The 21,831-nt window shown below is 40.9% G+C and overlaps 1 protein-coding gene across 1 annotated transcript in view; it reads left to right on the top strand.

Annotated features, from left to right (window-relative positions):
• Positions 1–21,831, top strand: part of LOC137436088 (CUB and sushi domain-containing protein 3-like) — a 1,358,203-nt gene that overhangs the window by 516,513 nt on the left and 819,859 nt on the right. Inside the window, exons 6-8 of the mRNA XM_078786463.1 lie at positions 6,571–6,683; positions 8,767–8,841; positions 14,947–15,034. Of these exons, the coding sequence (XP_078642589.1) occupies positions 6,571–6,683; positions 8,767–8,841; positions 14,947–15,034 (276 nt within the window). The remainder of the gene's footprint in view (positions 1–6,570; positions 6,684–8,766; positions 8,842–14,946; positions 15,035–21,831) is intronic.

The raw sequence follows: 21,831 nt of genomic DNA, 5'->3' as shown, positions 1-21,831 counted from the left end.
ACCACATCAAGCAGGCAGGGCCATAAGGCCATACCCCAGAGAGCAGTGATTGGTTAGAATCGAGTCCCTCTCTTCGTCGAGCAACGAAGAGAGGGACTCGCTGGTTGGAGCAAGCACAGGTAGCGTCGGATGACGTCAGAGACTTGAGTACAAAGGAGGACGGAGGGCCGACATTTCTCTCTCGGTTTCTGGATCTGGAAGTGAACGGTCGCCGATAAGCTCTTGCGCCAGGGACATTGGAGGTCTTAACGATCGGGAGGACGAGCACGCTGGAGTGACCGCCGCAGGAATTTCTCTAGGATCTTGGGTTCGAATCCCGGTCGATCGCTGAATTGATGCCAGGGGGGTTGACTCAGCCTGTCATCCTTCCGAGGTCAGCAAATTGAGTACCAGCTTGCTGGTAATTCCCTGTGTGTCACAAGAGGCGACTAACAGGGTTGGCGGCAGGAGGGGAATCCGGCCATAAAACATTGCCTCAAAAAAGGGAACCACGTGCCCGAAAAAGGCCAACCCCTGCTCTGCGGGGGAAAATGGCCTCTAAAGGAGGTTCTATTTTTTCTTCCATACTCCATCAACAATGCAGGTGCAAGCTCTTTCTATTTTATTTCAAGAATGACTTTGGAATAAGTTATTTTATTTTGCCATCACAAGTGCGGGATGCACACATTCTGTGCAGTATTTGTTGCCACATTAAATTTTGTTTGAAGGCAACATTCACAGCATTTCTATCAGGCCTTGTGGTGCATCTCAGACCATGGACTCAACGAGCACACCAGGGTGGCCTTCTTCACATTTTGAGCAACCTTTTTGAAATTGGGTTCCGAGGTGTGCTGTAGCAGCAATATGCTCGACGAGCACACCAGGGTGGCCTTCTTCACATTTTGAGCAGCCTTTGTGAGATAGGGTTTTGAGGTGTGCTCTGGGACTGGGTTCCAAGGTGTGAAATCCTGAATGGATCTCTCTCATCTCTCCTTCCTGTTCAGGCTGGAGTTCCCCAAAGCAGTGTTCTGGGCCCTGTGCTGTTTCTGGTCTTCATCAATGATCTCTCCGACTCTCTGGAAAATCGTTTGTCTCTTTGCTGATGACTCCACTCTCTGCCGCTCCATTCGTCATCCCTCAGATCGGCAGTCTGCAGCCTCCTCACTCTCTGCAGACCTGGAAAAAAATCACAAACTGGTCAAACAAGTGGAAAATGTCTTTCAATCCCGACAAATCTCACACTCTCACTATATCTCTGCGAAAAGACCGACTGGAAAACCCTCCCATCGACTTTCTCAACAATCCTCTCCAAGAAGTTCTGTCACTCAAGCTTTTGGGTCTCACGATCTGCCATGATCTTTCCTGGGAAAACCACATTTCCAAGCTGGCCTCCAAAGCCAGTCGCCGACTGGGCATCCTCCATCGTGCGAAGTCCTTCCTTGGCACACCTGAGCTCCTCACCTCACAAGGCTTTCATCTGCAGCTCAATGGAATACTGCTCTCCCCTCTGGGCTGGTGCTACCACCTGCCTCACAGCTAGCTCGGCTTCACGCTGTTGAAACCAAAGCTTTTAGAATCATTGGACTCTCCCGTGATGAATCCGATTCCGAGGGCCTTTTACTCGCTTACTCGCTTTTACTCGCTCGCCGCAGGGAGGTTGGTGGCCTTTCTGTCTTTTACTGACTCTTCTCCGGCCTAGCTCCCCCAACTCTGTCTGTCCTCTGTCCCCCAAGTATTCCTTCAAGACGCACAAGATCTGCCAGAAACCCTCTCCTGGTGAAACTGCCAAAATCAAGACTCTGCTCATCTTCACTCTTTCATTCGTCTTTTCTCCTGCCTGTGGAACCACCTTCCATACTCTCTTCAATCTCATTCTTCCCTGCAGGTCTTTAAAACAGCTCTTCACCACAATCTCTTGTCCTCCCCCATCCAAAACCTTGATCTTTTGTTCCCCCGTTAAAACACCCAAAATCCACCTCTTTCAATCTCCGACTTCATTCCAGAAATTCCTAGTTGTGTTAATTTGCTTTATACCGTGTACCCTTCCCTCCTCCACAATCCTCACCCTTCCACAGATCTACCGACGTCCCTGTTCTCTACTGTTGTTGTGCTTGTATGCTTCCCTCTCTCTCCCCCTGTTGTCTCCCACTCCCTTTATTGTATATTTTATGTGTCAGTTTCGTGTTTAATGCTTGTCCAGTTTTGTTATCTGCTGTGAGTGCACACAACAAAAGATAATTTTTGTATTTATTCTGTTTTCAACACTGCTTTGAACTTACTTCCTTAAGCATATTAGGAGTTCTGGCTTAAGGAAATTCCTGTAAACCTTACTGACCACACATTTATCATGCAGCCATCATGGGATGAGATTACTTCATATTATTATCTGATCTCCAGTTGAAGAATCACTATTTACGGGGCCTAATTGGACAAACGCAGTGTAATTTGTAAATAACAAGTTGTCAAACAAATTTGAAGTTACTGCAACGGTCAGATAAGGTTGCATGTTGTCTCCATTACAGTTTCTATTGATGTTGGACTTGGTGTTGCAGAAACCAAATGAGCAGGGAACGAACGGGATACCTTGTTGGAAGCAATTTGAAGAGCGAAAGGACCTTTGCTTTGCAGATGATTACCTGATGACGCAGTCCTTATACTGCATGGCATACAGGAAAAGGAAATAGGCTCCAGGAGTATGCGGTGCAAGTGGGGCTGAAAATTAACTTAGCCAAAACAGAAAGCATAAACATACATGTGACATTGTGACACACACACACAAACAACAACATCATGTGCAACAATTTACCAATTAGAGAGGTTGACAAGTTTACATTTCTGGGGTCCATGGTTACCATAGCAGGAGGGGGAGATGATGCAGATGTAGTACAACGGATACAAAGAACTCCTGAGAGTTTCCTTCTGTATCCATCTTGTCCACCCCCATGCATCCACCCCTGCCCCCATTCCTACCACACCCATTGTTTGTCCAAGTCTGCCTCTATCTTGACCTTCAACTCTGTTGTTGGTGTTTCGCCCCTCTCTCAACGGTTCTTTATGTCCTGTTGTGTCCTGGTCCGTTCAGTGTACTAATTCCAGCTCTTCCACAAGCCTCAAATATGTATCCAAAATAAAAAAGGCAAGGGGGCATTTATGAGACTCAAGGATTTTTTGGGAATCAAAGTAAAACACCAAAACTAAGCTGAGGATCTTCGGCAGCAACGCGTGGTCAGTCTTCCTATTTGGATGTGAATCTGGGAAAATCACCAAAGAAATAGTATGCAAACTACAGCAGCCATAATGAAATTTTGAGAATCTTCTGGTCTGACATGTCCAGTAAGAAAGAGGTTGAAAGGCTAACAGGGAGGAAAAATATCATGGAAGAGACCACAATTAGGAGGTGGAGATGGATTGGGCCACGTGTTGTGCATGGAGGATCAAAATGTACTGCAAAGATCAATATGCTGGGCACCTGACGGGAAGAGAAGGGTTGGTTGTCCAAGAGAAACCTGGTGACGCACCATCGAGAAGGGAATGAAAGGAATGAACGTCACCTGGAATAAAATTGGAACGTGGGCCCAAGACTGACAAAAGTAGCATAAATCCATAAGAGACTCCATGTGGCAGGTAGCACGATTAGATAATAAGCAAGTACAATTGGACTTCCATTTTAGTGAAAGGTCCAGAAGGTTCCCAATAGGACAATGTGTTAAACACATAAAGAGATTCGTTATGTTGCCAAAGTACCCCCCAAGGGTCAACTTCATTAAAATATACCATGGAATATTTTCTTTATCAGTGAAAATAAATCCTAACTAACCCTAACCCTAACCCTAACCCTAACCCTAACCCTAACCCTAACCCTAACTAACCCTAACCCCCCAAGGGTCAACTTCATTAAAATATACCATGGAATATTTTCTTTATCAGTGAAAATAAATCCTAACTAACCCTAACCCTAACCCTAACCCTAACCCTAACCCTAACTAACCCTAACCACCCAAGGGTAAACATCATTAAAATATACCATGGAATATTTTCTTTATCAGTGAAAATAAACCCTAACTAACCCTAACCCTAACAACTCAGAAAGCTGACTGGCTCTACCATAAGATAAGATGAAAGCAAATTTGCTGAAATCAAACTCGGACACCGCGGACATGACCATGCCAACAACGGGCTGTCTTGTGGCCTAAATGTTGGAAATTTAATTAAGGAACGGATTGAGAAGCAATTGAATGATTTCAAAACTAATTGAAGGTAGTCAGCACGCATTTACCAAAGGGAGATCATGTTTAACAAATCTATTGGAGTTGTATGAAGCCGTTTCTGATTGGATGGATGACTGAAGTGCAGCGGATGCGGTGCATCTACCTTTAAAATGCATTTCATAAGGTACCACGTAGGAGGTTATCAGCTAAGATGAGGGCTTGGGGTGTGGCTGGTCAGATTACCACCTGGATTGGAAACTGGTTTAGTGATAGTAAATGTCTGTGAGTGGGAGAATGTCTGGCTGGGAATTTTTACATCCTGATACATACATTTTATTAATTTTACATCCGTAATGGGGTACCTGTAGGATTAGTTGTATAATAAACCAGGAGTGTCTGTCTGTCTGTCTGTCCTTCCCTGAACTACTCCATCAGTTTTGGGGCTAGCCTCACCAAACTTGCGATGGAACCTTTTGGGGTCCCAGCAGGTGTCCTAAGGTGGGTGGGAGGTTTCATAAAATTTCTCAACACAATTATGATTTTGAGTTTTGACCTGTACGAAGCTGCTCTCCTCTTTGCATTGTAAACGCGTCCACAGGTATGGCATTAGCAGTTTTGCCATCGATGGTAATATCTCAATACAATTGATATTTTCCGTTTCCACCCGTACAACACCGACCACCTTTCTCCGCGTGGAAACACAATCGCGGCTTCGGCAATTTCCAAACACAATTGAGATTCTCGGTTTCCACCCGTGAGATGCCGCAACTTTTCGCACGCATTCGCGGATTCGGCATTTGCAGTTTCACCTCCTCCATGTTTGACTGTAGGGAAGGTGTTCTTTTCTTTGAAGACTTCATTTTGTTTTCTGTAAACATAGAGATGATGTGCTTTACCAAAAATCTCCAATCAGGTCGGCAAATTGAGTACCAGTTCACTGGCAATTCCCTGTGTGTCGCAAGAGGCGTAACAGGGTTGGCGGCAGGAAGGGCAACCAGCCGTAAAACATTGCTTCATAAAGGGGACCACGCTGCCCGAAAAAGGCCAACTCTGCGGGGAAAAATGGCCTCTAAAGGTGGTAGGTAGCAGAGAGGGTGGTGGTCAGATTCAGGAAAGTCTAGATCCTTTCATAGATTTTGCAAAAGATTGGCAGATGCCATTTAACATCATGAAATATCATGTGATGGGGATAGGTAAGAATGATGGAAATAGGGATTAAGTATCCTTGTAAATTAGATTACTTTCGACTCCAACATTGTTTATACAGACCAATTAGAGGTATTGAACCTTTAATGATAACACTTTGCTGTAATATTTATAGCAGTTGACTTAATCGGCAATTAAGGCCACGTGACGGATCAATGTCCACGTGCCGGTACCCAGTGTATATTCCTTCCTTGAGCGGTTTCCACCTGGAATCGTTGCTGATGGAAGGATCCAATTATCTGCAGATTCCCCAGTGAATGAGTGGCACAAAGTTTTCACAGAAACCAAGTGCGGCTCTCAGCAAAGGGCTTTCAGCTGCTCCAGGAATACAACTGTACACAGCGGATATCCTGGTGTTGTCACTCTATTAAAATGGATTCAATTGTGTGATTCCTGCTGCTTTAGGATATGTTGCCATCTGCACCTGTTGAGCGTTTTTACTGTTTCATTTGCACTCACCTTCATATTGCACTCAATAATCAGCTGTAATGTTTTGTCTGGTCCTTTGCCATCACTTGTGCATGGTAGGGTCCAGTGCTATCATATGATAAGGTCTTCCCCATCGCTTTGCAGCGTGGGACCATCCTGCCAGTGGTTGGATCCTCGCCACAATGTGGTTTATTTTCTGTGCCCCTAGTGCTCTACCTACTGATGCATACTTTTCTACTTGAGAGTGTTTCAAGCAGGTTTACTGGTTTTTTACAATACTGTAATATGTAATACGCACGAGAAAATAATGAACTAATGTTCGGGTTGTGCGATCGATTGTGAGATGAGTGCCTGGAAATTGTTTCTAACCTTCAGAGGCCGACAGCGGTCTTGCGGAAAAGAGAACAATCGTTATTCCTGCTGTTTTGAGCCATTTTCTTATAACTTTTGTCACAAATATAGCATTCTTACACAGCCATGTGGGCCGTGATCCTCGTGGTACATCTTTACATTCAGTGGTGCAGTTGCAGCTGCCTGTTGTTCTTAAATAATGTCATTTAATACCCGGTGCCCCCTAATGATCAGATTCATCCACACCTTCGCTAATAAGCATGTTCCTGGCAAACATTCAGCAGATGTACAGCCTGGGGCTGCACTTTGTCTCGTACATTTGTTTGCAAGGTCGAGACGTTCGCTGCACATTGATCCCTGTGCCTTAATTCATATCCTATGTTTGAATCCTTCGCAGGTTTTCGGGAACCGTTCTTCCTGCGCCCTTGGTCAGCACCCGCAACTGGCTCACACTGCGATTTGTCTCCGACAGCAACGATCAACTCAGAGGTTTCAGCACACAGTACCAAGGTATATCAGCACCTTCGCTGCAGCCGCGTGTTATTTTATGGCCCTTGATGAAGCCAGTGGTCCGTCAACCATACTTGATACTTTTCAGTGGAGGAAATGCAGCATATTGTGGAAATGATTGCTGTCACCCTTTCCCTTTCCCTTTTGCTTTCTTGCCTTGCACAAATTAAGGAGTTCTTACAGTTCTTACAAAATCTTGTCCGGTCTATAGAGCTTACCTAATCACATTTGACCTCCTAGCTTAACATTATTCTCAGGTCTGGAGGCTTTATCAAATGTCGGACCTGCCAAGGTCTTAAATAACTCTGCCAAGCCTTGTATATATAAAATTTGTCATGTCTATAGCCTTGCATAACAAAAAGCTTATGGCATCACCTTATCAGGTCCATAACAAGTCTTAAACTAGAAAGAGCAATCAGATTGCAAACCCTCGCCAGGATGTATTTTCAGTGGTTTTTAAGGCTTTTGTGTTAAAACAAATATGGCGGCCGAACCATGTAATGTGACCGATGACGTCATCATTTTTTTTTTTCTAACCTAATTTATTCCTAGATTATGCTCAAGAAATTTCATCTTGATCGGATGAAGTTTTGTACTTGTCGAATTATGATGTCATAATGGAGGCACCTATGACAATATGACATCATCATTAACATATTTTATTCCCCATGGAAAGTTCTTTACAATGAGCCATGTCTCAATTTTTTTCTATTCAGTGCTTTCAGAGATATGGAGGTGCAATTTTTTTCGGTTTTTCCAAGATGGCGGCCGCACCACGTGGCCTATGACGTCATAATTATAATTTTAAAATTCTGCAGGTGGAGTTGCACCTATGGTGAACATTTCCTGTCAATCGGACCAACGGTTGCAGAGAAAATCATATTTATTCTGTGCAGACAAACAGACAAACAAACAAAGACAAACAAACAAACAGACAAACGACTCAAATGCAATACCCTCTCCTCTGGCGAGGCTAACTAGAAAGCATTTGAAAATGCAAAGCCCGTCCGTGTCAGTTTGTATTCAGACATCTTCTTCTTCTTTCGTATGCTAAAAATAACGAAAACAGTTTAAAAAAAATAGAAAATGAAAATTTATGATTTTATGTGACGCTGACCTTTGACATTTTGACCTCTTGACAAAATTATTAATATGCCTTCTCGTATTATCATAATAAAGCCTTGGTGAATATTTGATGACAATAACTTAAAGGGGTAAAAATGTTACAGCCCAGACATGGACACACACACACACACACACACACACACACACACACACACACACACCAACACACACACACACACACACACACACACACACACACACACACACACACACAGACTCACAGAAGTGATTACAAATACAAAACCCCATCTCCTGCTGTGCAAGGTATGAGCTAATGACCATTTAAATCCACAAGTCTAAAACAACTATTTGGTCTCCAGACCTGAAATAAGCGTCGGTGTGTAGGCCTTGCATTGTGCAGGCCTACTAGCCAAGTAGATGTGTGCCAAGTAGATGATGTGTGTTTCTGTCTCTGTCCTAATTATATGAAACAGATCAATGTCATTATCATGCAGACCATACCTTGCTCTGACAGTTTCCCACTTATCTGCTCAGAATCAAATTGACTCCTTCGGTTGTATTCAGGAAAAAGCTCAAGTGTTGGAAAACATGAAATGTAAAACGATGAAACTTTTGGTCCCGGGAACAATTCCTTTTTAATCTCGATTTTTCATATCTCAAGGTTGCAGAACCTGGTCGGAGTAAAGAAGCATTTAGGGGGGAATGGTTGTACAATGACTTTAGCATTTTAGCTGATGGATTTTGAGGGTTGTATTTAAATTACCATATTGATGCCTTCTCGTTGGAAAGGAGCTCGAGGCATCCATTTAAATGTAATTACATTGCCGCTCTATCCCATAAATTAACCTGTCCCACGTTGTTTAGAACCTCTAATTATTCTTCACAACCTTTTGAAACCGCAATAATCACTTCCTTATTTGTACCGCTTGTCTTGTGACTCTGTGGGGGCCGTTGTCTGTCTCCGTGATGGTACTTGTGTGTGTTTCTCACTTTCCAGTGAAGCGCGCTGTGGACCTAAAAACAAAAGAAGGAAAGCACACATCCACGAAGGAAAGATCAAGGTTTTCATTCCGTGAGTATCATCAACTTGCACACCTTAGCAAATGTGCGATTATATTATTATTAATGTCGTCGATAAAGGTGGCCAGAGGTTATGTTTGTTTGTCTGTCGTCTGCCTTTGAGCAGGATATCTCAAAAAGTTTGAACAGATTTGGATGAAATTTGGTGGACAGCATGGGTATGTGACGAGGATTAATTGATTCGATTTTGGTGAAGATCTGGATCCCGATCCGATTTTCTTTGAATTGCAGGATATCTCAAAACGTTTGGACAGATTTGGATGAAATTTGGTCGACAGCTTGGGTATGTGACAAGGATTAATTGATTCGATTTTGGTGAAGATCTGGATCCCGATCCGATTTTCTTTGAATTGCAGGATATCTCAAAACGTTTGGACAGATTTGGATGAAATTTGGTCGACAGCTTGGGTATGTGACGAGGATTAATTGATTCGATTTTGGTGAAGATCTGGATCCCGATCCGATTTTCTTTGAATTGCAGGATATCTCAAAACGTTTGGACAGATTTGGATGAAATTTGGTGTACAGCTTGGGTATGTGACAAGGATTAATTGATTCGATTTTGGTGAAGATCTGGATCCCGATCCGAGTTTCTTTGAATTGCAGGATATCTCAAAAAGTTTGGACAGATTTGGATGAAATTTGGTGGACAGCTTGGGTATGTGACAAGGATTAATTGATTCGATTTTGGTGAAGATCTGGATCCGGATCCGAGAGTTTTTTTATTTTATTAAGTGATTCTTCACCATTGAGAGATGGAACCAAAAACGATATATACCACGATATGTAAAATCCATGTGGATGGATCATGACAAAGCTTGGTGGATGAGTTGGGTAAGTGACAAGAACAAGCCAATTAGATTTTGGTTCAGGTCCAGATGCTGGTCCGGCCTATCAGTGGGACACAAAACGTAAACTCTTCAGTCTGGCAGTTGTATGTCCTCTACCAAGTGCCATTCTAGTTGTGGTTAGTCTCGCTCGAAGGGGATTCGAGACTATTGCAGTGTGTGTGTGTGTGTGTGTGTGTGTGTGTGTGTGTGTGTGTGTGTGTGTGTGTGTGTGTGTGTGTTTCTGTTTGTGTGTTTCTGTTTGTGTGTTTCTGTTTGTGTGTTTCTGTTTGTGTGTTTCTGTTTGTGTGTTTCTGTTTGTGTGTGTCCGCAGCTATATATTTTCGCTTTATAAATGGTTTTCTCTGCAACCGCTTATCCGATCAATGCAAAACCTTGTCGATAAGAGTCCCTATGGAGAATATCATATTGATAACCCTGACGTCATGGGTCACGAGGTTTTGTAGCCATACTGGATTAATGGAAAAACATTGGACATCCTTTTCTCCGAAACCGCTCCATGAAAAAAAATTGAAACTTGGCATATGTCATTCCCTCCACATTGAGGTATATAGGGTGATGACGATGATGTCATCAGTGAAGTGGTATTCCAGCGATAATTGGTTGAATTAAAATCCTTATCCAAAATTATGAAACTTCTTATATCTGATGTATGACCCGATGCGAGTGAAGAATTAAATTTATGATATCATTGCTGAATATGTGATGTGACACCGATGATATATATATATATATATGTGTGTGTGTGTGTGTGTGTGTGTGTGTGTGTGTGTGTGTGTGTGTGTGTATGTATGTGTATATATATATATATATATATATATATATATATATATATATATATATATACAATATACATACATACATACACACCCCCAATGCCCTCCACATGTATTGGAACAGTGTAGTCAAATTATTGATATATACTCAAGAAATTTGGATTTGAGATCAAAAGATGAATATGAGGCAAGAGTACAGAAGGTCAGCTTTTATTTCTTGGTATTTCTATGCATATATGTTTTACCATTGTTGAACAATAGCACTTTTTATATTCCGCCCCCCCATCCCCCCCCCCCCCCCCATTTTAGGTAAATATAAGTATTGGAACATATTCACTTAAAGTAAATTAAAGTAGTATAATACTTAGTATTTGGTTGAATTTCCCTTGCATGCAATAACTACAACGAGCCTGTGTGGAGGGAAACTCAAGGGTATTACCCCTATCGACCACCGGCTCAAAGGTCCATTGAATCGCTTTATTAAAAACATCTATTTCCAGAGCAAAACTACTATCTATGTGCACATATGATAGGAGAGACGAACATGACATCCACCCGACATCATAGCTTGCTCTACTGATATTCTCAAGAACGAGTCCCTATATTCCTTCAAGATCCTAAACAGGGGGAAGGGATATTTGCATATCTGTCCGAACCCGAGGGCAGGGAGTTGCTTGATACAATGGAAGTCTGTTTTACCACATGTTTGCAAGGAAAGATATGCAGATTGCAAAACAATAATCAGAGCAAGGTTGCATTTCAAGGTAATTAACCTGGCAATGGTCAGTTCGACCTCCGAAGGAGTCACAGAAAATGTACATACATCACCCATAGTTTCAGGAATGGAAAGCATTGTTCATGCAGATTAGACAGGCAGATTAGGCCTTTATGGCCGACATCTCGACGCCACTTAGAGTTAAATAGTTTTATATCAAATGTCCTTCAAAATAATACATTTGAAAACATTCATTCGATATTGTCGTGTGACTGCTCTCAGTTAACACTGGGAGAGTCACGGAAGACAATTGAGCGTTACTCCGGGGTGTTCAGTTCAAATGCCGGTAACAAGAAAAACGCGACGGTAATAAAATGCCTAAGCGGGACGTCTCCACAAACAGACTTCAAAACAGACGATAGGGAAGGATAACCGAAAATAAATGTACAGTGTGTTTTATCGTGGCACTCTTGATGTGGAACTTGGCCTTGCGTCTCACCTGAATTCTTCCCGGCCTCGGCACGCAGTCTCGACGCAGCTCTGGTGTTGGCGGGAAACCGCTCGTCGTTTGGGGCACGCTTGCAAAGGCAGGCCTCACTACCGGTCCGGTGCGCGAAGCGAACAAGCAGGCATGCGATTTGCTCTTCCAGCCGCACCTGTCTTCGTTTCTTTCACACCTGAACAAGCCAAAATCCTTCTGGGAAATGTCCTGTCGAAAGATGAGACCAAATTAGAGTTTTTTGGTAGAGCACATAATCTCTGTGTTTACAGAAAACAAAATGAAGCCTTCAAAGAAAAGAACACCTTCCCAACAGTCAAACATGGAGGAGGTTCAGTGATGTTTTGGGGTTTCTGTGCTGCCTTTGGCACTGGGTGCCTTGAATGTGTGCATGGCATCATGAAATGAGGAGATTACCAAGGAATTTTGGAGCGCAATCTTCAACCCATTGTCAGAAAGTTGGGTCTCCATCGAAGGTCATGGGTCTTGCGGCAGGACAATGACCCCAAACACACTTCAAAAAGCACCCAGGAATGGTTCAAGACAAAACGCAGGACTGTTCTGAAGTGGCCAGCAACGAGTCCAGATCTAAATCCCATTGAACACCTGGGGGGAGATCTGAAAACAGCAGTTGGGAGAATGCAACCTTCAAATCTGGGAGAACTGGAGCAGTTTTCACAAGATGAATGGGTCAAACTACCAGTAGAGAGGTGGAGGAAGCTCATTCATGGCTGCAGGAAGCGCTTGACTGCAGTTATTTTGTCCAAAGGCCGTGCTACCAAATATTAAGTCAAGGGTGTGAATAATTTTGTCAATGCCATTTCTTTTTATTTTCTGATTTAAAAGGATATATTAAGTTCTGAATCAAAAACAAAGGTTCTGTAATATTAACAGTGAAATAAAGAATTGTGGAGACAAAATACTTTTGTCAATTTCAACTTGTTTTTAGAGAAAATTGTGAGTTATTTGAAAAATGTGCAAGGAGGCCAATATTTTTGGGACATGACTATATATAGAAATAATAAATTTTACTTTGCTGTTCCCATACTTATGGTGGGCACTGTATATAATATAAAATATTGTTGTAGTCTATATTTTTTGCATACATAGTGAAGGCTCGTGGAAGAGCTAGGAAACTGAATTGATCTGGACGTAACAGGACAAAACGAACAGTTATAAGAGGGGGAGGGCCACCAACAGCAGAGTTGAAGGACAAGATAGGTGGAGACTTGGACAAACAATAGATGTGGGGAGGAGTAGGGGCAGGAAAGGACGCATTGGGTGGACAGGATGGATGCATTTTAGGCTGAAATAAATGATAATTATTATATTTCTCACAGCTGGAATACCTCAATGGCTTATAAAATGCATAAGGAAGGTCCACTTTCAGAATAAATAAATAAAATTCTTACAAGGAAATGGAAATTAAAACTGAGAATTACTGGACAGGATACAATACTTTTGCTTTTATGTTTTCCACCTAATTTCCTACAATGCACTTCTGTTCATGAATGTATGTGCTGCGTGCGAATCTGGTCTCTCGAAAAACATTTTCACAGGGTATGCTTTGCAAGCATGAAGCCATTGATGCCATTGATACATTGATACATGCAAGCAGCATGCCAATCATATTTACACAAGGGAATCAGATTCCTTTAGTCCTTTACTCACGGAGCAATACAGCTGCATTGTTTAACTGTAAGACACCGATGAACGGAGGAATGAATCACAGAGTCCGTTGGAGTGTACATGCAGCTCAGTTCTGCAAATTTGCTCAAATGATGAGCTCTCTCGTTCAAACCTCGTGAATGTTATGCAAATGACAAAGTGCTAAATTGATTGTTAATGACAGTATGCAGGCAAAATGACAAATAGGGATGCAATGAAAAAAATGAGTGATAAATTTGCATTTGCATTGCTTTTTCAGAATTTTCTATTACTAGGTTCTTGAGGCCACCTGTTGTTTGCCAAATAAAGAATTGCAGCTCGCAAGGGGCATCCAGATTATTGCACTGACTGGTCTCCAGGGAAATAACAAATCTTCACAAATATGAAGGTCAATTTGCTCTAATATCATGAGCATTTTGACACTATTTTATTGCAGCGTCCTTGATGCAAAACAGTATGTTTATTATATTAATTACGCATTTATATATGCACCATGATCTTGCGAATGATCATCAAGAAGCACTGTTCCTCCATATAACTGGAACCACATCTATTGTCAAGAAAGAGAGAGAGGGGGAGAGACAGAGAGGGAGGGAGAGACTTTTGACTTTTGAAACTCTTTTATTATAAAAGTAAGAAAACCACACAAGTCATGCAAATAATAAAATCACTACACTTCCAAACATGTGCAGCCAAACAACAACAATAAAAACACCAAACACTAAAATGGCCTGAACCTGGCCTGAACAAGTTGGCAGTTGTTTGGAATCTTCTCCACTTGTAGATGATCTTCCGGACAGTCGAATGATTGATTTCAAATTGTTTGGAGATCTTTTTAAATCCTTTCCCAGACTCGTAGGCATCATAAACTTCTTTCTGAAGGCCTCGGAGAGCTCTTTTGATCTAGGCATGGTGATGCCGCACACTTCAACAACAAAGAGCAAACCAAACTAAATGTCTGAGGTTTAAATAAGACAGGTTCCTCCAATATCCTCTCTAGCAATGTTCTAATCATTTGCACCAGAGCTGGTGCACCTGATTCTAATTTTAGGTATTTGAAGTAGTGATAAATGTAGGGGTGTACTTACTTTTTCCACATGCGAAATTTGCATTTATGTTTATTTAAATTATACAATGGACTACAAGATGTAAATGTTTCATTATATTTGTTATAATATATCTCCTTTATCTATCAATATTGTTGAAATGAAGATCAAATAGCTGTGTGTTGAAATGTGTTGAAAAAGTCAAAACTTTACATTGGGTGTACTTACTTTTTCACGTGACTGTAGATATATATATATATATATATATATATTGTATATATATATATATATATATACACACACACACACACACACACACACACACACACACACACACACACACACACACACACACACACACACACACACACACACACACACACACACACAGTGTGTGTGTGTGTCTGTGTGATGTCATGAATCCATTTGCAGCCTGATATTGAGTGTGTGAGTTTTGGTCTGTGTCAGTGTTGCCTTGATTGGATTGAAAATGAATGTCCTGAATATCCTCAGAACTTGGCTGATTTTGTGAACTGTTCCTTCAGCCAGGACAAAGCTTCGAGGCCAGACACCTCAATCGTGCCCCGATCCGGGTCTACCTGAAGATGGCTCCAGGACAGGAGATGATTTCAGGTTGGTTTCACAAACTCTTTGCTACAGAGACCGCATTAGCTGATTGTTGAAATTGAATGCTCATCAGCTGCCCACCACAATTGCACTTGTGAGTATGCAAGCTCTTATCACGTGATAAGCCATAACAATCAGTTACGCTGCCACCCACATCATTCAGTTTGCAGTTTGCTCACTGCAACTTTGCATTTATCATCATTCACAAACCAGTGAGTCTTTTTATTAGGAAAATTTTATTTTATTTTGAGGATTAAAATGAAATTCTTCAATGCACTATGTCTGTTTAATCACCTCAGTGCTGGTGTGAATATCACCGTTAAAGGTGTACCTGGACTTCTGGGATATCTTCATCCTAAATGTTTGTTCGAGATATTTAAAAGTGCTTGCTTGGGAAAGGGGAAAGCTTGGGATCAGAATAAAATACGCAATTTGGTGTCTGCAGTCCGTCTGTCTGATTTATTTTGACCGTAACACATTCGGTCGTTACTTATCCAATCTCGACAAAACCTGACCGGAGGATTAACGTTACCACAATGGAGGTTGTAGCATTTTTACCTCCCCCTCCACCATCCCCTACCCAATGGGTTTTTCCCTGCCAATGGCATTGCATGTTGAGGTGTATAACCACATTAAAATAGCTTATCGTAGCGTTTTTCAAATGTGGCTTTTAATAACAAAAGCAATACCACCACTCATGATAATACCATAATATTAATGTTACTACAAAGCCATATTAATTCTAATAATATACAATCTCCCCAAGGGGTTTCCTCCTTGGACAAACACCACGTTAACGTTTATAAATAGCTTATTGCAGCATTTCGGGGAAAACCTTTACCAGAAGTAAAAAATACTATAAACCACAAACAGGTATGATTACCTTTTTATACAGTCGCTACTGCTGTTTAACACTAAACTGACAGACATTTGGAAGAATCCCAACATCCATGAGGCAATGTATGCTTATCACATCGACAAACAGACCTACTGTAGTTAGAGTTGGTCTATGTACCCCACAAGGGTTCATAGCACGACCCTTCCTGCCACTTTCTTGACATTTTTCCAAGGCTTTTTGTCTTGGCATTTTCCAAGGCTTTTTCTTGGCATTTTTCCAAAGCTTTTTTCTTGGCATTTTTCCAAGGCTTTTTTCTTGGCATTTTTCCAAGGCTTTTTTCTTGGCATTTTTCCAAGGCTATTTTTTTTGGCATTTTTCCAAGGCTTTTTTCTTGGCATTTTTCCAAGGCTTTTTTTCTTGGCATTTTTCCAAGACTTTTTTCATGGCATTTTCCAAGGCTTTTTTCATGGCATTTTTTCAAGGCTTTTTTCGTGGCATTTTTCCAAGGCGTTTTTCATGGCATTTTTCCAAGGCTTTTTTCATGGCATTTTCCAAGGCTTTTTTCATGGCATTTTTTCAAGGCTTTTTTCCAAGGCTTTTTTCATGGCATTTTTTCAAGGCTTTTTTCAAGGCTTTTTTCATGGCATTTTTCCAAGGCTTTTTTCGTGGCATTTTTCAAAGGCTTTTTTCGTGGCATTTTTCCAAGGCTTTTTTCGTGGCATTTTTTCAAGGCATTTTTCGTGGCATTTTCCAAGGCTTTTTTCGTGGCATTTTTCCAAGTCTTTTTCATGGCATTTTTTCAAGCTTTTTTCGTGGCTTTTTTTCAAGGCTTTTTTCGTGGCATTTTTTCAAGGCTTTTTCAAGGCTTTTTTCATGGCATTTTTTCAAGGCTTTTTTCAAGGCTTTTTTTCTTGACATTTTTCCAAGACTTTTTTCGTGGCATTTTTTCAAGGCGTTTTTCATGGCATTTTTCCAAGGCTTTTTTCATGGCATTTTCCAAGGCTTTTTTCATGGCATTTTTTCAAGGCTTTTTTCGTGGCATTTTTCCAAGGCTTTTTTCGTGGCATTTTTCCAAGTCTTTTTCGTGGCATTTTTTCAAGCTCTTTTCGTGGCTTTTTTTCAAGGCTTTATTGGAATCTCCCGCGATGAAGCTATCTCTGAGGGCCTTTCACTCACTCACCGCAGGCAGGTAGGTGGTCTTTCTGTCTTCTACCGACTCCTCTCCGGCCTTGCACCCCCAGCTCTCTCTGTGCTCTGTCCCCCAAATATTCCTACAGGTCGCACAAGATCTGCCAGCAACCCTCTGATGGTTAAACTGCCGAAATCTCGGCTCTCCGCTCACCTTCACTCTTTCATTCCTCTTTTCTCCCGCCTCTGGAACAAACTCCCTCACTCCCTTCAATCCCACTCCTCCCTCCAGGTCTTTAAAACAGCTGTTCACCACCATCTCTTATCTTCCCCCATCCAAAACCTTGATCTTTTCTACCCCCGCTAATTCACCCCAGATCCACCTTGTTTGAAATTCCAACTTCTTTCCTGGAAGTCCTGGCAGTGTCCATATGTTTTATACCTCTCCCACTGCCCCCTTCCCACGCCCCCCCCCCCCCCCAAAGCCCTCGCCCTCTCTCAGATCTCTCGATGTCTCCATGTCTCTCGGTCCCTGCTCTCAAATGTTGTGTTTGTGTCCTTCCCCCTCTCTCCCCATCTTGTCTACCGCTCCCTATGTTATATGTTTTATGTGTCGGTTTGTCTTTCTGTGTGATTAATGTTCGCTCTTTCACGAGCCTCGATCTTGTATACAAAAAAAAAAAAAGAAAAAAAAAAAAAGGCTTTTTTCGTGGCATTTTTTCAAGGCTTTTTTCAAGGCTTTTTTCATGGCATTTTTTCAAGGCTTTTTTCAAGGCTTTTTACTTGGCATTTTTTCAAGGCTTTTTTCAAGGCTTTTTTCGTGGCATTTTTCCAAGGCTTTTTCGTGGCATTTTTTCAAGGCATTTTTCGTGGCATTTTTCCAAGGCTTTTTTCATGGCATTTTTCAAAGTCTTTTTCGTGGCATTTTTTCAAGCTTTTTTCCTGGCATTTTTCAAGGCGTTTTTCATGGCATTTTCATGGCATTTTTCCAAGGCTTTTTTTGTGGCATTTTTCCAAGGCTTTTTTCATGGCATTTTTCGAAGGCTTTTTCTTGGCATTTTTCCAATGCTTTTTCGTGGCATTTTTAAAAGGCTTTTTCATGGCATTTTTTCAAGGTTTTTTTCGTGGCATTTTTCCAAGGCTTTTTGCATGGCATTTTCCAGGGCTTTTTCATGGCATTTTTCCAAGGCTTTTTGCATGGCATTTTCCAGGGCTTTTTCCAGGGCTTTTTCATGGCATTTTTCCAAGACTTTTTTCTTGGCATTTTTCCAAGGCTTTTTCTTGGCATTTTTCCAAGGCTTTTTTCGTGGCATTTTTCATGGCTTTTTTCGTGGCATTTTCCAAGGCTTTTTTCATGGCATTTTTTCAAGTCTACTTCTAATAACAAAAGTAACTAGAACGGCTCTCGGTAGAGAGCATACCTCCAACAAGCTGAACAGTTTACGTTTTCTATCCACTGATAGGCCAGATCTGGATTCGGACCTGAACCAAAATCAAATTGGCTTGTTCTTGTCACTCACCCAACTCATCCACCAAGTTTTGTCATAAGTCAAGCCACTGCATATGATTAAGGCTGTTAAAATGCACTTGGACAAAAGTTGAGCACCCTTAAATTCTTAAGAAAATATCTTTAGTGTGAAACGTTGTTTCATATTTATAATGTGAGGCTCTGGAGGATGAATTATAATTGTTTAGATTATATATCAGGTTAGCTCTCTCCTATTTTATTGGTTGTGTTGAGGTGTATTGGAGAAGAAAATATGCTTACCTCTGGGAAGATCTTCAAACGAAGCCACATCTCTTTCCATGGTCAGCTACTGGAAGAGGTTCACATGACTTCTCCTGGGCTGACTATATCGCAATGTTGGCCTCCAAGGGCAGTCAGTCGCACACTCGAAATCCTACGTTGTTCCACGTCCTTCATCGGAAAATCAGAACTTCTCATGGTCTACACTCGACAAGACCATTGTCTGTAGCTCAGTGGAATATTGTTCACCCCTATGGGCTGGTGAACCAATACTACACCTGTCTCCCCTAGATTCTGTGGCATTAATGCTTTCAACAATATTGCCATCTCATATGATGAGATCACAGCACAAGGTCTGTTGCTCTAACACTGCAACGGCAGTTTGAGGCCCATAGGTTTTTAACCCCCTTTCTTCTGGTCTAGCTCGTTTTGCTCAATTAGCCCTCCATCCAGCTCCTCCAAGATGTCCAGTCATTGTTAAACTCTCAAAATTGAGGTTTACCACTCAACGCCACTCTTTACTTGCTGGACTTTCCCATTTGTCTAACTTTTCAGCTGCACTCTTCTCGCCAGGGATTTAAGCAAACAGTGCACCACTAACGTATGTCATCCACCATCCCTACCCATGATCTTTTCTACCCCCATTACCACTCCTAACAATTCTATTACTGGCAGGTTACCTTTTCTTACCTTCCCATCTCTCATCTTTTCCTGTTTGTAAATTCCTTTGCTTGTTGTGTCCGTCTTTGGCCTCATTGTCCTTTATTTTATTTCGTTTTTTAAATTTTACTGTGAGTTTTTATTTTATTTGAATGTACAATATTCCATATAGAACGTTGGTGCTGCTGAAACGTTTTATTGTTGAGGGTTATACTGGGTGGTTTGCATTGCCTTCAGTGTTTTTGGCCATGCCCTGTCCTTCTAAATGCTGAGCATCAAGCAAGGAAGCAACATGTACCATTTTAAAAAGTCAATTATAAAATAAAGTAGAAATAATAAAAATAAAGTAAATATAATAAAAAAGTATAAAATAAAAGTATTAAAAAATATATAAAAATATAGAATAATAAAAAGTTTTTAAAAAGTGAAAATAATAAAAAATATATAATATAAAAATATGCATATAAATATAAAATAATAAAAAAGCATAAACAATAAAAAATATATGAAATAAAAATATAAAAATATATAGAAAATAATAAAAAAGAAAAAAAAGAGTAAAAATTATAAAAAAAATAAAATATATAAATATATATATATAAATATAAAATAATAAAGAAGTAAAATAATAATAAAATAAAGTAAATAATAAAAATAGAAAATAAAAAATATTAAAATATGTATAAAAATATAAAATAACAAAAAAGGAAAAAAATAATAAAAATAAAGTAAATATATATATATAAAATAATTAAAATAGTAATAAAAAAGTAAAAGTCTTTGGTGTGGCTCGACTCGGACCACTGACCTCCCAGAGCGGGGTCTCCCCGTTACGCAATTACACCACCACTCTAACCATTATGCCACCGAGTACGTTACCTTTAATTGTCTCTTCACTCTTCTGTGATCCCATATTTTCCAGACAAAAATTGAACATTGCTGAGAGTGTGTGGTGGAATGCAAGTCATACCGTACGACTCTAAATTGTACCACTTGAACATTCCAAGGACACCGAATGCCAATGTATAACATGCAAATATTCTTCAACCAGTGGTTACACCTCATTTTGTGAATGACACCTTCCTCACTAAAGCTGTGTTCACGGCTGACAATCACAACACAACATTGCCCAGTGCAGTAGCAGTGATTTAGTATTTGATGGACAAACATTAATAAAACCATCCCACGACTATCTGACAGGATTGTGTAGATGTGGCACACTTACCGGTCTAGTGTGGGTTTGATTATTTGTCTGACTATAAACTGTTGTATTGCTGCTTCACAGGTAGGAAGTTGTAACAATTAGTGTGACATCCTTCGGATGGAAGTGAAGCTGGTCGACTGCAAAGATCCAATAGTGGCTCGAGATGAAGGGTTGTCAAGTTATTTATGACATTCTGGCATTATTTAAAATTCCTACCCTTACCTACAAGGTGGCACGGAATCAGCCGCAGACCTGTGCTCCCAGCAATGATGCAAACCCGCAGCCACTTGCCATGTACGATGGAATCTCATGATGAGTTGAAGTTGAGTCCCATGAAACTTAAGGATTATATTGCAGGCATTGAGACAAAGTGAGGACCCTTTGATGAAAATTCAAAATGAACAAACGCAGACACTTCATCAGTTGCATCATACAAGAGGATCCCTTGTCTGGCGCCAAGTAGAAAGGGAGATGTGATTACCGCAAAATAGATATCTTGCAGATAAAAAAACCCATAGGTGCTGAAGTTTGGACCAGTTAAATATGGTCTTTAATGTGTTTATGGAACTTTTTGACCCAATTTGTCAATGCTTGAAGGTCTTCTGGATTAAGGTCTGAATCTTAATCTACGCATGATCGATATATGAAAAATCTTCCATTGAAAGCAAATCTTTGCTATCTGCTCATATACCAGTTATATAATTATATAGCTTCATTTAAACACCCCGGTCAATTCATCAAATAGTTTGGGGATGCTATAATCTATAAAAAAATGAAAATTGCTGTAACTGCAAAATAATGGAAAAGAGCAAACAACTCAATATTGTAAACGTCTCAGAAAGTACAAGGTTTCTGTCACAGAGTGGCCTTTGTCAGGGCCTTGTACGCTCAGATCTTAAATCCTCTAACAGATGGGAGGAGGAATAAATTCCCTCAGTCGATCACAAGACTCAGGAAGCCAATTACATTATCAGCCTATGTGGAAAAGATATGGTCATATGTGTTATTCCTGATAAGTTACGGGGATCACGGAAATTGCAAGAACCACAGAAGTGGAGATAGAAAAAGCACAACAGACTCCAGCCCAAATTACCAAGGCCATGTTGACATCGGTCACCTGGTTCTCATAGTCTGTTGCAGGCCTGTGTCATTTCATCCTCCTTCATAGTGCTAAGATATACGAGGGCACGTGGCCTGTGCTAGTCACTCATAGATGCCGCACTGTG

Source organism: Myxine glutinosa, chromosome 11 (assembly GCF_964187855.1).
Source record: "Myxine glutinosa chromosome 11, kmMyxGlut1.1, whole genome shotgun sequence".
NCBI lineage: Eukaryota > Metazoa > Chordata > Myxini > Myxiniformes > Myxinidae > Myxine > Myxine glutinosa.
The sequence above is the reverse complement of the archived record's forward strand: the minus strand, read 5'-3'. Positions and strand labels throughout refer to the sequence as shown.